General features: G+C 34.8%; 1 protein-coding gene across 3 annotated transcripts in view; it reads right to left on the reverse strand.

Moving 5' to 3' along the window:
• Nucleotides 1-16,217, reverse strand: part of PTPRZ1 (protein tyrosine phosphatase receptor type Z1) — a 135,265-nt gene that overhangs the window by 19,277 nt on the left and 99,771 nt on the right. Inside the window, exons 11-14 of one of the 3 annotated variants that reach the window (XM_058191331.1) lie at nt 13,794-13,837; nt 8,926-12,433; nt 4,811-4,940; nt 1,528-1,619 (exon numbers count right to left, since the gene is read on the reverse strand). In XM_058191331.1, coding sequence (XP_058047314.1) covers nt 1,528-1,619; nt 4,811-4,940; nt 8,926-12,433; nt 13,794-13,837 — 3,774 coding nt within the window. The remainder of the gene's footprint in view (nt 1-1,527; nt 1,620-4,810; nt 4,941-8,925; nt 12,434-13,793; nt 13,838-16,217) is intronic. The other 2 variants (XM_058191332.1, XM_058191333.1) reach the window with 2 other exon arrangements.

The raw sequence follows: 16,217 nt of genomic DNA on the forward strand, positions 1-16,217 counted from the left end.
CAGAAGATGGATCTCTCCATTGTTGAAATGCACCAGTGGAAGATGGAAAATTGTTTCTGAAGACAGACAATTATCCAAGCACATTTATTCTAGGATAAAATACACATCAGCACAGCAAACTAAATACATTTAATTATTGGTCCATTGAAAAAAACTGCACAAGGAACTTCTATTTATGTCAGCAGATGTTCCCTTATTTAAGTTAAATAACTTTTTAAAGCTTCAGCTAACAATGATTTGCTGTTTTGTATTAGGATCCATCTGTTCTTCTTTTATCCGAATAGGCTTGAATGCACAGATCAAATTAGCAGTTCAAACCTGCATAAAACTGCATGAATGTGCAAGAATAATTTCACACCTTGGTGAAGGAAGCTGTCAAAATGTATTTCTTAATGAAATTAGACTATATGTTAGTTTTCTTTTAAATACACAGCCATACAATTTTACTATAGGGAAAAGACGCAAGCACACTTGTAATAGGCATAGAAATTACATGCTATATAAAGTGGGATAAATTTATATGAATATCTACACACATAAACACACAAGGGATAAAGATCCAGATGTTGCAAAATAAATAATTAAAATGGAAAGATAAGTTATATGAAGGTCAGTTTGTGACTGTTAGGCTGCTTAGAAAGTTCACTTCAACAAGATGGAACACAGCATAAAATAAATCTTCTTGAATACAATTTTATTTAGAGAATTGCTCTCTATCATATTGTGAGCATATGGCTGATGCTTATTGTTGAGAGAGTGACTGTCATTGTTCATTGTCAATTGAAGCTTGCTAGAATGCTAGAGGTAGAGCCCACACACATTTATCTAGAAAAGGACTCTTTGTCCAGCCTTTGCTTTGTGCTTTTCCTGTGGAATGATTAATCCTGGAATTTAACTTTTTAAAGAATTTTATATTTCCTTAAATGCAAGGCACATAAACTTAGCTTTATCTCCCTTCAGAAGTAATTTTTGGATTAATGTCTACAAATGGTAATTAAACCTGAGGTATTCTCTATATATCTAAATATACATTGTTAATAATGAAGGTGGCATAGGAGATGGTAAAATAAATTTAAGTTTAAATTTCTTTGGTTTTTGCTCCTATATAAATATAATATAAAATATAAATATAAAATTGCCAAACAATAAATTTGCCTTTTAGGAAACACATCTAGAAATGTAGAAGACCAAGAGTCCCTCATGATTACATTTCAAAGTGATTATGATTATCTACCATGTTCAGAAATTTCTACAACAGGCTTCTGGATCACATACCCAAATACAGAAGAACATAAGCCTCCATTCTGCATATAGCACTGATCTTGATGTTCTTCTGCTGGATGCTTAGATTTTATAATCTGAGTGCAAAAGCCTGAATGGAATGTCTATTCAATACATAATTATATGGTATATCACACTAATACCATGCCTCTTCGTCAACTCACAATTCTATTTATTGAAATGATGCATTAATCACCATGATTAAAATTTGTCATTCTTCATAAAATAAATATTAAAGCACACTACCTGACACAGGAAAGACTGGTGCTGGGGGAATGGATATCACCCGAGGGGATGTGTTATCTTCTAAATAAAAGTGTGCAGTTTGAAAGCATTTCCTAAAACAAAAGAAAACAAAACTTCACATAAATATAAGACAGTTCAACCCAGTATTAAGATTACATTTGTCTGTTAAATCATGACTGAAACACTTTGGGGGAAAAAAACCTCCTCTGCACACATGTTCTGACACTTACATATCAACATCAGTGCAGTACACTGCAAATAATAGGGCATTCCTCAGCCAAAGTTTAATACATTTATATTGCCTTGATTTCTAAATGACAGTTAAAAAAAAGATATATGCAATGATATCTTAAAGCTTTAGTATCAGCTAGATCACACCAAAACATTATATGACACAATTGTTTTTTAATACAATTTTTACCTGAAGAAGATGCAGAAAATATAGCAGACATCTGTCATAGTGGCAAGGGTATACTACTGAAACACATATTCTTAGTAATGAAGTTTAATGTTTCAGTGATAATAAAACTATTACTGCAATCAAATCCAAATGCTTCCTTAACAGGTCTTTTTCATAAGCTAGCTAGCTTAGTTCTGGATCTGCTCTTTCAAACACCTTTTTATATTATTCCGAGATATATTTCTCCAGGGATATTGGATTTAATGAAAAAGTAAACTATTGTGAAGAGGTTCCAGTAGTTTCCAATAAAACAGCTAAAATTCAGGGATGAAAGATTAGTTAATCAAATGATCATCACCCTGTTGCACTCTTTATCTACGCCCATTCATTATAGATTATAGAACATTTCATTGATCAATAAAGAAAGTTACCAATTTAAGTCAAAACATTTACTGTGTTGCGTAACATAATTTGAATATTCTTTCAGTACCCCAGATGTGATGATAATAGAAATAGCATCTGGTAAGAGCATGCGATTAGCAAATTAAAAAGCAGTACTAATCAACTTCAGCTTCAAACAATGCAGTTTTTCCTTAATTAAAAAAATCAATTTTAGATAATTATGCCTACTAATAACTTTATATGGATCATTTATTTTATCAGAATATTATTTATCAAATATGCTTTTCTTAATATGAGACAGCTGCAAAGAAAGCACTACTCTTCCGAATGAGTCAATTTTTTTTCTTTTTCATTTTTCATTTGTTTTCTGACTATTACAAAAATTAATGAAACTGGATTTTTTTATTTTCAAAGCTATTCTGCTTCCACTGATTTAAATACTAATATATTATAGTGGATAGAAAATTCTTTTATACTGGACTTAATAGACTTCATTGCATTATGCTTCAATAAACTTTTTGCTACGGAGAAAGAAAATATTGAGATAAATTAGTATTTTTTTAATATGAAAGCACCATAAGTTAACATATAAGATGAAATAATACTTAAAACATGTGTAAGCAATAGTTAATTTAGGCAACTTAAATAGCCAGAATATTCAGCTAATTAACCTGATTTACTAAGTCAAATCAGATCAATTCAAATCAAGGGGAGTTTATATCTTTAAGTCACAAAATATTCCAAGCAAACAGAGTTCCAACTTCTCGAGTATTTTTGTGTTAAGACAGAAGGAAAGCTTTTGTTCTTGTATGAGACAGCACTAGTCTTTTCTTACATGACACAAGTATTAAATGGTGTCAAAAGAAGGATCTGAACACAGCAGCAGCTCTAGAAAGAATAACCTCAAATACATGGCAAGTACAGCAATTGATTTTTTATTCTGGGAAAGTGGCAGGAAATTGGTTCAAGTCCAGCAGGAGTTAGAATTTGCAGCTTTGAAGCAAAGAAATGGCCTGAAGAGGAAAAGGAGGCACGCTCCTGATAGCCATAAGTGGGAAAGAGGGTGTTCATGTGTATTTGTGTGTGTGTGTGTGTGTGTGTGTGTGTGTGTGTGTGTGTGTGTAGATTGCAAGGGTTACTGCCTAACTACAAACTATTATTTATCATCAATTATTATTTACTATTTATTATTATATTATTATTTCCAAACTTTTGGACAAAAACAAGACTATGGAGAGCAGGTTTATTTATGGGAAGCTGCAAGGACAATGTGAATTTGTAGGTGAGTTGATTAGACATTGCCATAAAGTTGGCACATTTCATGAAATGGCCAAAATACAAATCCAGCTGGCACAAAATAAACAATTAATAGGACAAAATGAAAATTTTGTCACCTTCCGTTGAGACAAAGCTGTAAATGTTGAGAAGCTGAAGATGATGAACAGAATGCCCTGTAAGACTCTGTATTATATAAGTTAAATGCAATATGTAATTAATTTTTTGCTCTACAAAACAACTTTAATATTCCTCATCTGTTTTTGTGTGACTTTACCACATCCAGAATTAAGATGTACCAAGAAGACAAGAGACATAGGAAATATTGCTTGATTTGTACTTTAACATGAATCTGATAAATTTGTGTTTTGAGGCAATACAAACTGAGATCCAATGATTAGTTGAAATTCATGCCTTTTTGTATGAATGTTAGTTTTTTTAACTATACCTTGTGTTTGCTCCGGGAAGTCTGGGGGGGGAGGGGGGGTTTGAGGGAGGGGGAGGGAGGAGGGATGGGGGGGAAAACTTATTTCTTTTTGTAAAACTTTTCAAATAAAAAAAAAAAGAAATTCATGACTTTTTGTGATGATGTTTCCAATCCCTCTTATCAACTGAAAACACTGCGCTTCTATTTTACACATAGTACTAATAATCACAATATCAATATGAGTTTTCACATTATACAGATATTAACAGAATTGGCTTAAATGTGCCATAAAGAACAACTAGGAATTCACAAAATTATGCTTTAAGCACACATTTCTTGTGCCCAATCAAATATGTGCATCTTCATACTAGTAATTTGCTTGGCCCTTAAATTGTGGAGAAATAATCTCCTCAACAATTCAAAGGAATGGTCACAGAATAAATAACATAATGCAGAAGACCATCCATTTATCCAGCACTACGTATTACTTCAGTTGAAAAAGTATCAGCCACCATTTGCTCAATGTCACAGTTCTTAATATTCTTAATCATGTTCTGAGTTACAGTTCTTAATATTTTAACAGCATTTTAACATGGTTGAAATTTTACTTCAGACAAGGAACTAATATGTTCAGACTTGTAATTATGATTTTCTATTAAATTCATTCATCTGAATTCATTAACTATTAAAAAATTACGCAACAGGATTTACCAATATCAGGCAGAGAAATTATTTTAAAAAATGAGTATAAATGAGGCTGACAAAAAAGAAAAGCTTACCTCCAGTATATTAGAATAGCAACAAGTATCATTAGACAGGTGAATGTCAAGGCTGATACGATCACAAGGGGTATAACTGTCTTCTGTTCTGGCAGTCCAATAATCAACTGATGGCTACTATTACTTGCTTCTGCAGTCGGAGAAAATTGAAACAGCCTATATTTAAACTTTGGCAAAAGACCCCACATAACTGGCCATGATTTCAGAACCCTAGGTTATTGTCACTTACCCATATGCTTTAGCACATAGAGCAAAATGTGTGTGAACATGTGTATTCATAGACAGCACATGTACGTTTGCAAACCAGTTTAAGGGAAATAGACAGAAAAGGCAGCAAAGCAGGAGCAGTCATGCTTAAGCAACTGAACCCCCTCAGAGCCCAGAATCCTATTTGCCATTCATGATCTTTATGGCAAAAAAAAAATCAGGTTTGATTCAATCTGGAATCATAAAGTAGGCATGTACTTTATTTATTTATGGTTAGAAACAATAAAAAATAGTTTCATATATGTTTCCCTATAGTTTAATGCTGATGGGATGTGATTGCTGTTTCTAACTTACCATTTTTATTCTTTATTCATACTTTATAATTAAATGTTTTGAATATACTCTTCATTGAAGATCAGACCTGCATTAAGGTAACTCCGATAAGAAAATAGGATTTTACTATAACAATACAACCCAGAAATAAACCAGGCTTAATCTTTCTGGGAACCTGGAAGAAATTGTAGAATGTTTTGTATTTTCTTTATTAATATATTGACATCAAATGGCAGATATTCTTCTGTAATTATAAGTGGTTTCATAAAAGCTCAATATATTGTAATGATCTAATGAAAAGAGTAGAAGCTAGAAGCTAAAATTATAATCTTCTAAGTCTTCATAGTGTATATTTGAAGTATTAACATAGTCTGGAGACATAGTCATATATTGTGAAATATTTCTAAGTAAATTTCCCAGCAATGACAACATAAATGCATTTGTGGAATCCATACATAAATCTGAGCTCTTGGTTGAAAATGAAAACAGTAATAATAATGGGATGAGGGAGGACAGCATGACAGGGTGCCAAATTTGGAAACCTACTATCTGAAATAAATGATTCTATCAAGACAAATAGAAAATACTTTTTTGGACCAATTTTTGTAGTTTATATTTTCATAAATACCCAACTTGATGGAAAAGTCTGTATTTAAATTGAATCACAGGACTAGAGAAATAAGCCCTGATAAAAAAAATGAGGATCAATTATAAACTATTATTACACTTAAGAGATCCTGACAATGATTTCAAGACGTTGTGTGGCCCATGGAGTTATGTCCAACAATCAACAGAATGGATACGGCTAGCAAAATGGATTTCTCCTCCTGCAAAGAGGTCAGTGATCCTTCTAAGCAGATTTGGAAAGCACAGAAAAAGGACCGAAAGAAAGAGAAAGATTGATTAAGCTTGTATGGAATCCAAACCAAATAGCATTTTGTTCACCGTAACATCATGAAAAGGTAGGTGCTGTGCAAAAGAGGTAGAACTTCACAAAATCCTAAGGGAAAAAGGCAGTCAGTACTCATACAAACTGCATACATGTATTAGCATCTAAAATTACATTAGGCGTCTCTATTTTAAGTTACCAGCGTATCCCACTGCACAAGATTGAACAGAACACCTTAATGCCTGTAAAGCAATTGAGGGTTTTTTTGAAATGTCTTCAGATTTCTGGATTTATATTACTGACAATAGAAGGAGATAAACTGTGAATTTCATACACCAAAATGCACAGCCAAAAAAAAAAAAAAGTAAGCAGCCTTTTTAATAATCTATTTAACACTATTTATTGACTGTCAAGAATCTGTTCATGGCAACTGATTCTTCTGCTTTCAAGTTTGTCTTATTCACACAGATCTGACCTGCATAATCTGATTAGAATTTCCATGTGGCTTTAGTGCAGAAAACAAATCAAAACTTCTAAAAGCATTGAAGAGACTTTTCCTCCAATGACGAGGCTAGGGTATTTAGGAGCCTTGCAAACATAATGAGTACTGTATAGCGGATGGAGAATAATGGACTTCATTTAAAAACCATTTATAAAGAGCAACACAAAAATCTCAATCTGCTAAAAAAATTGCCTACTTCTAAAGGAATGCTATTAATGAGATCATCCTCCTTGCCAATATTACAATATTACAATACTACAACACTGCACTCTTGGAATAACAGGTATTTTTAAAGTCAGTGGCATAAATGCAGTCAAAGCAGGGATGATGACCACCTTGGGATCTGTAAGAATTGCAGCCCATTTTGGATCTTCACTCTAACACCCCCCGCCCCCCCGCATTATAGTCTGCTGGAAGACTAATGCACACTCACAGAAGTACCTTGGCATTTGCCTAGGTTTCTAGAGTGGAGATAGAATTAGTCACCAGCAGAGGAGGGCTGCGGATGTACAGTGGCATCAAAGAGATACAGAAAACTCTCTGTTTTGCTATCTTATAGTTGTCTGGATTTGTGCAATTCAGATATGGTAACAACCTGTAAGTGCTGCTCCACCCAACAGGACTGTTCTAAGCTGTGCTACTGCTGGCCATTCAGAAAATAGCTTGTATGTACAGACTCTGCTGCTTCAAAAGTAGTAATGATGAATGATTACAAGGGGGCACCTCATTTATTTAGGGACCAAAAAGCTTTACTCATACATATGGTTTAGAATCAGAGGGCCAGGTCACTGAATCTTGTGTTTTGCTAAATAAATAAATAAAGTCCCTCAGCCAGAGTCTATAGCCATAGATAAATCTAATATTCAATTCATTCATTCATTCAAAATCCATGAAGTGATAGATGTTCTCTTGTATGCATGAAGAACACTTTAAAACCATTTACACAACTTCAAGCTTACTCAACACTCCTATTTCTGTACTTAGATTTCATGTGCATTTCTAGTTGATTAGCAAAATACCACTTCATAGACAATAATGTTTAACTGCTGCTCTACTGAAATAAAAATAAAGCAAAGTAGAAGGAAATACTGTTATAATACCAGGAAGGGATAGAAAATCAAAGGTTGCTTCCCATGAAGCATAGCATACAACCTTTCTAATGTATCCTTTAATTGCTGCTTAGGGTGAACTGCACACAATGCATTATACTGTTAATTAGAGTAAATTGAATGTATTGACCTCACTTAACTTTTAAAATCCCTCTTTGTATATTTCATTTCTACCCTTTATACAAATTGTCAATAATCTGATTGATGATACTATTGGAAAGCTGTTCAGTGTGACAAATGGGTATACATTTTACTGGATTGTTCCAATGGTGAATATTTCATGTGATGATCTAAAATCTATATGCTGGATACCCATAACATCATTTCAGTGAAGGTAAAAAGAAAAAAACGGAAAAAAAAAGGTATTCCTCAGAATCTTTAGCCTTATAACCATGCACAGTAGCTCAAATATGAGGCTGAAGTCTCAAAAACGTAGACACAATTCTTTCCTACATACAAAAGGTTATATAATACTGCCCTCTACAGATACAGCTTCAGTGTGCAGTTCACACTCAATTTATCAAATTTAATTTAAATCTGTATCATATGAGACCATAATTTTGACGTTGCATTATATCATGTGAATAAAAAACTTGTTTTAGTTCCCTAATGTTTATTTTAAATGAAGTAATATTGATATATGGAAAGATACTTAATTCTTCTTTCAATTTTAGTGTGAGGGGAGATAGCAAAGCCTTTATGCCAAAACACCTGAGATCAAAAGCTTTTCCTTACCAAGAATTGTCTTATAATTAGCTATTCCAGCTGAATATTATACAATCAATTCATAGCTCTAAAAGATGCTTTGTTTTCTTCCCATTCCACTTCATTTTTTCTTTTGTATTATATTAGAATGTAAGCTAATATAAAAAATGTTTTGCACTTAATCTCCAAAAAGTGTCATATTAATGAACATTTCCTAGATTCAGAGAACACATTGTTTTGAATGAACATGGTCCTTCTCATAGTATTGCCTTCGAGTTGCAATCCACAGAATTCTCTTTAAAAAGATATTCAAATCAAATTAGAAGACTGCTACAGCTATGCAAATCATGAATACCCACCCACAACTAACCTGCCTCAGAAATGTTGAATACTGTGGAGACAGCTCTAGATATGAATTCTATCGATGACTGTTGCAGTCCAGGAGTTAATTCTGAGTTACCTGTTCCAACTACCCTCTCCAAGTCTTGTTCATTAACATCAAAGAAACTGAAATCTGTTGACATCTCCTCATTTATGCTATCTGAGGTACCTGGGCCAGAACCACTCTCTTCATCACTGGTAAAAACTGCCCAAGATTTAGATTCTAATGTTCTTTGCAATGGGCGGCTAAGAGTTTGAATGGAATTATCCAGTAAAGCCTGATCACCATGTTTCTTCATCTTCCTGTTTGGAGCCATGGCTGGAACTGATGCTTGGTCCGTCTCCTCAGTAACTGTGCGGTCTGACAAAGAACTGAGGATTTTCTTTGCTTCTTTTTTCTGAGGCCTTTCAAAATGTAGTTTTCTAATTCTGTTCTGATGACTGTTCACACTGTTTAGGTCAGTATCTGGCTCGTCTACCTCTTCCTGAGTTTCTCTGTTGGAAATGCATGTGTGACAACCACTTACAGGCAAGCCACTATCATACTCATCATATTCATGATCAGCAAGAGAAGACCACGGTTCAGGATCAGAACTGGTTGTGGGGAGCAACTTAGTGGGAATTAATAGAGGGTTTAAACTTTTGCTGCCTTCACTGCTGGAAGAATCAGCCATAAGAGAACTATGTGTATCTGGTGCATTGATAGAGGGATGCTGAATAGAATCAGAAATTATTTCAGGCATAGAAAATGTCACATCAACTATCTCATCACTTGAGGATAAAGTGAGAGACTCGGCCTTTGGCAAATCGTTTGGGAGGCTGTAACTGTGAGCAAAGGCAGCTGCATTTGGCAACATTTCAGTTGGCCCAATAGGAATAGTCACTGTATTCACTGCATTCAGGGGGAAAGCATTTTTATTTTCAAAATTGGTTGGTGGATATGGCACACCATTATTATACAAGGAAGGAGAAACCTGCTGTATGTCTTCACTCTTATGCAAATAGGGAGAGATGTAGTCATCACTTACATGGGGAAAAGTTAAACCTTCTGGTGAACTGATAGCCTTACCAACAGTATGGGATACATTTGCAGCAGATGGTTCTGATGTAGAATGCAATGCTTTTTTATTTTCAGCTGCATTTTTTGCCATTTGAGGCAATATTTGGTTAAAAACGGAACTACTACTATGACCATTTGTAACATTTTCAACCAGTACTGGATCACCAGGCACAGATATTTTACGCACTGTATCATCATTGGAGGATTGAAAGGAGGTTTGCAGCAATGAAATATTATTTAGGGTAGCTGAAGCCCAGTAAAAGTACTGCTTGCTGGGAGAAGGCAGTGTTTTGCTAGAAGCAGGGGTAGAGGAAGCTTGCTGTGAGCTTGCGCTAAGCATAGGTTTAAGCAAAATGTCATCAAAGGCCGGAGTTGTAACATGCAAAGACTGAATAGGAACATTTTCCAAGCGCTTACTAACATAATAATCAAACACCTTAGTAACAGGTAAAGCAATAGATCCTGGCAGGATTCCCTTTGCACCAGAGACAGTAATGAGGCTTTCTTGAGGACGTGTATCCTGCTTAGGAATCTCATAATTAGAAACGGATGTAGGAGGTTCAGTCATTTCATTTTCAGTATGAGAAGCCATTTCACTGAAAGCAGAAATTTGCAGTCCTTTGTCATATCCATGCATTACACCATTTTGGGGAGTCATCTCAACCTCACCTGTGAATACAGGTGTGCTGCACATTACTTCACTGGAAGGAACATGCGAAGAAGCTTTCAGTACCGACCAAATATCTGTGTCAGGCAAAAGGGACTCACTACCAGAATGAGCTTCAGAGCAATCCATTTCACTAGAAAGAAAACATGGCGGCCGCAGAAAAGTATCAGCTTGCGAGACTGCAGAAGAAGGCTTAGGCACCGGCATATTGCTATAGCTGCTAAACAATGGACCCTGATGAAATGTGCCAACAGACTCATGCGCAAATTCAGACGTGTAATAAGAAGCAGCAACAGTTTGAGGAGAGCCCACATCACCAGATAAAGCATAAATAGATTCAGACATTGTAGACACTCCATGCCCATTGAAATCATTGCTGGGTGGTTCCACTTGAGATAACAAGTGAGCTCTATCATGGCCATATCTCAATGTCTCTGAAGTAGCATGGATCATCTGATATGATGTCACATCAGAAAACTGAGTGAAGTGTGATTGGGTTAATGTGCCACCCTCCTCCAATGTCAAAGAAACATGCAGGGACCCTTTATCATTTTCAATAGCTGGAGCAGCTTGTGGAAATGTTTGAGAAACCATATATAAATGGTGAAACATTTTACTACTGGAGGAAGCAGAGGAAAATGGAAGCAAAGGTACATCATCATAGGAAGACAAGGTGGATTCAAATGACACATCAACACTGGGAAATACAGGTGTAGCATGCAAGGTCACATCACTACTTGATGCTTCAGGGGAAGTGTTGTGCAACTGAGTGTCAGACAATAAAGGGGTGACTAGAGGAAACACTTCACTACTGTAGGAAGGTTGAAGTGGTATCTCACCATTATAAACTGCTTGAGTTGTCTGAGAGAGTACCTCACTTCCAGAAGAAGCAGAGCCATGTTCTTCAGAATTTGATGAGACAGAGTAAGATGATAACTCAGAAGAGGAGAGAGCAAAGGTAGAAGAATGTAGCAATACTGTAACTGCAACTGAAGTATCTTGTGGCCCCTCGGGATCGTTAGGATAAAGTGCTGTTGTAGGAATAGGGGAATTAACATTAGAAAGATCCTTGCTATCCAATGCAACAGCAGTACTATCTGTGCTATTAGGATACCACTCATTTTCATTGATTGCAGATTTTGGGGGGGCAGATTCTTCTGCTTTTGAGGGTAACATGTCTTCTGATAGAATTTTGACATAGTTTTGAGAAAAATCATCCTGTGTAGTTGTGTCTGGACTGCCAGAACTAAAAGTATTTTCCTGAGATGTCTCCATAGTAACTAACAGGGTAGCAGAGGTGATAGGAATGGAACCCCAAGAGTCATCAGTTTCTAGGTCAGGCTTAAAAGCAGATACCTCTATATCATCTTCATTACTATCAGCAGCAGATTCACTGGTTGTTTCATTGCCAGAAAAAGTGTGTGCATACTCTTCCTCATTACCTTTGGTGGAGCTGCTTGCAGGAGGAACAATTGCTGTTGCTGCTTGAAATTCCATGGCGTTATCCTCTTCCTCCTTTAGTCCTTCAGTGATAGGTGGAAAAGTTTGATGAAAAATTGTTTTGGAATGATCGTGTAAGTATTTCTCTTCTGTGAAATATCTCTGTGTTTCATCTTCATTGAATTTTGTTTCCATTCTTTCCTGACTGTAGCTAGATGTGGTAAACTGGAACTTGCTTTTTTGTATTTGGTTTGTTGCACTATCTCTACTGGCAATTACAGTAGCATCTTCATCCAACCCTTTCCTTTCATCTTCCATTTCATCTTCCTCCTTTAAAAACAGGCAACAAACATGTGTAAAATATAGTTAATGTCCAAAAATAGGTTTTGCCATGTGTTAATTTGCAGATTGGCCAGGGTGGGGAGGGGAGAAAGTGGGAATGGTTACACACAAGTGGTGGGCAAGTGCGCACATGTGCACAGCTCCATTTGTGCTAATGGTGGGCACATGTACCTGCCGCTTGCACAAATGGAGCTGCGTGCATGCTCACTGCTGCTTCCACAGCCCAGTTCTGAAATGGCCTGGTAGTGGGCTGCAGCCTGGGGGTGGAGACCCCTATAACAGAGTACTGAAATGTGGCCTCTCTCTGGATTAACCTTTTGAAAAAGACTGCCATAAGTAGAATCCAAGTTGTTTTTGGAATTAGCAATATTCTAGAATACATATGGTAATGAACCAGAAAATAATTTCATTAGAAGTCATGAACTACATTTGATTCCAATCCAATAGTAAGCTCTATGTATGATTATTTCCTCTCTTGATAATAGTTACTGATACAAAATGTAAAACATTCGAAGTTTTCATCTCCTCAGACAGTATCCTCAAACAATATACAAACTCAAGGTAAACAGCTTCAAACTTGATTGCAGAAAATACAACTTCAGCAAGAGAGTGGTCAACACCTGGAATGCTTTACCTGACTCCGTTGTTACAGCCTCAAACCCTGACAGCTTCAATCTCAAAATGTCTACCCTGGACCTCATCCCATTCTTAAGAGGTCTGTAAAGGCAGCGTGCATAAGTGCACCAGTGTGCCTACCATCCCTGTCTTACTGTCCCCATTTATCTGTATTTACTTCCTTTGTTCATGTTCATGTTAATAGCTATACTTGTTATCTTGTACATATTTGACAAAGAAAGAAAGAAAGAAAGAAAGAAAGAAAGAAAGAAAGAAAGAAAGAAAGGAAAAGAAAGAAAGAGAGAAAAAGAAAGTACAGCATGACTGGGAAACTTCTTTAAAAGAACACATGGCAGAACCCATTTTTGGATACAGCTGTTTTCTGCATTATGTATAATGTATATTTTTGAGAGGATGCTTTAGCATCTGTTAAATTGGTCTGATTCTTATAGCCAATCAATAGCCATGTCCTACAAGTGTCTACTGAGATATATGTGCTGTTAGTTGAATGGCTCTACCTTTAGACACGTTATAGAGTTACAGCCCTGTACTCATTTTTCATGCTTTAATATAAATTACCACATTATTTAGAATGCTTTAGACTGATTTTGTGATAGCTAAATATTTTACTTCAAATGTCAAAATATTCACACTTAATATTCTATTAAACACAACACTTTTATTTTCTAATAGCAGTAGCATAATATCCTGCAAGATAATCTAATAACAATACCTCATAATCTTCTGTTTCAGTCAATTCAGGAAACAGTTCAATTTCTACAAAAGAAAAATATGAATGTTTAAGCTAACATTTTAAATTCATAGACAATAAATTGTTTAAGTGCTTAAGAGCTAAAGGTTTTTTTTTTAAATCACTTTAAAAATATTTTAAAAGTTTTAACGGAATTACTGAATAATTTCTGTACTCTGGTTTCCAGAACAATTATTTCTGAGATGTAGTATGGAATATAGCAGAAATATTATACAGTACTGATATTACATGGTCAAAGGAGCAGAAATAATTATCTAGAAAACTCTGATAGAATCAATCTATTCTAGGATACAAATGTATACAGAAGATTAAAAAAAAACTAATCTTTAATTTAATATTGGAACTTCTATGTCCCAGGACCAAGTTATATGTAACTGTGGTGATCATAGGATCATAGATAGTATGATCATAGATAATAGAAATGCATATTAATGAAATAAACCATGTATATTGGGAAAATGCAATCTAGGTATCTATCTTTTGATTCATAGATTACCAGAGTTGTATACTTTGGAAGTTAATCTTAATATTACTTGTCCCATATTTTATTCATGGTATTACCATCTCTGAATTATGTCCTGTTTTAATATTTTATGTTTTAGTATTTTGATGAATGTTTAAAGTTGGATCAAATATTTTAAGTAAATGATATATTTAAAATCGATAATGGGTAGTACAAATAATATCCTCACCATCTTCCAAAATATTAAATTTGTGATTAATTTTTCCAAACAAAAGATGTCAAATTTCCAGTCATAAATTCCCACATTATATCTTAGTCTGTTTATTAAGGAAGCAGGAAAATCAATTGCACCCTTGTGACTTTCTTAAACTTGGATCTATTGAACACGTCCATCTGTACAGCCATTCCATAGGAATGTGAGAATTAGTCTGAGAAGTTACTCTTACATTTTCATTTATTACAAGGTTATGCTATTACTGATTGTAATACTTTAATAACTTATGAGGCTGGGGTGTGGTATATCAGCATAAAATAGACATTGGGAACTGACTGCTAGTAAAACAAGACAAATATCATATTAATACATCTGTATTTTTTTCACTATCAGTAATTATTTATCTTTTAGTTTTTAATTATTGTATTATATCATAAACCCCATTCCAATGCAGGGCAGAATTTAAATATATTTAAATAGTCAACACAAGATTTTTAATCTTAGGCTACTCAACAACCATATCAAGTTTTTTTATTTGATCTGAGGAAAAAACGAATCTATGTAGGCATATGCTATTTTTTGCAAATCACAAGCTAAAAGGGAAGAAGCTTGACAAGGTTACAACCACTGATGTGCTGGTAAATGTTTAAAACTCAACTTTGGCAAATCTGTTGTCATCGTTGCACTCCTAACCGAAAAGTTGATTGGCAAGTGGGTCATTAGGGCTCAGATTTAACCAATTCACAAAATTTCAGGAAATTTAACAACTGCCTCTTGCAAGCCTGTGCAATCTGGCCCAAGAACTAGTTGTACCCTTTAACTAATAATTTAGGAATAATTGGAATAGTTTGGGCATAATTGGAAGTTCCATAAAAATAGAAAAAAAAATAATGCACCATACTTTTCTGGTGTAGAATGTGCACCAGGTGTTTAAACAGTGTACATAAATACATAAGGGTACAAAAAAACGTATTTAGGAAAAAATAGCATGGAATGCAACAGGTTTTTTAAAAAAAAAAAACGAAGCAAAAAGAGATGCAGAATTTTATTAGATGTTTAGGAAAAATGGTCTTACCTGTTATGTTCTGAAGACTAAGAAGCTAATGGATAAAATAATGATGATATTCCCTGGCTTCTCAATACTGAAAGTCATATATATATGATATTACTGAAAGTCTGTCTCTCTCTCTCTCTCTCTCTCACACACACACACACACACACACCCCTTATTACATACATATATACATATTGGTGGTTTAAATATTTTTCTATTTCATCCCTTAGTCACAATTACAGCACAATCTTACAGATACTGCTTTTGCAAACTATAACCATGGAGAAGTGATGCCTAAACACCTTTTCTATTCCTCTTCTTAAAAGTAAATATTTTCAGATCCTATGCTTTGTTTTAATTATATAAAAATTGCACTGGCTGGCTTCCAGCCAAAAACTTTATGCTTTAAATAAACAAATACTGCTTCTCTTCTTTTTTTAAAAACACTCACTGATAAAGTTTTACATATTCTTGTATTTTTGCCATCATTTGCTCAATTTAAATTACCAACAAAACACTGAACACAGCATTAGCTCCCGATGAAGAGCCAGGTCTCCCTTGAATACTGATGAAGAAATAAATGCAAATGAACTTTATTTGCATAAACCAGAAACCAGGCTGAAAAATCAGGATGTGTCCTGTTTGAGAAGATGC

Source organism: Ahaetulla prasina, chromosome 7 (assembly GCF_028640845.1).
Source record: "Ahaetulla prasina isolate Xishuangbanna chromosome 7, ASM2864084v1, whole genome shotgun sequence".
Lineage (NCBI taxonomy): Eukaryota > Metazoa > Chordata > Lepidosauria > Squamata > Colubridae > Ahaetulla > Ahaetulla prasina.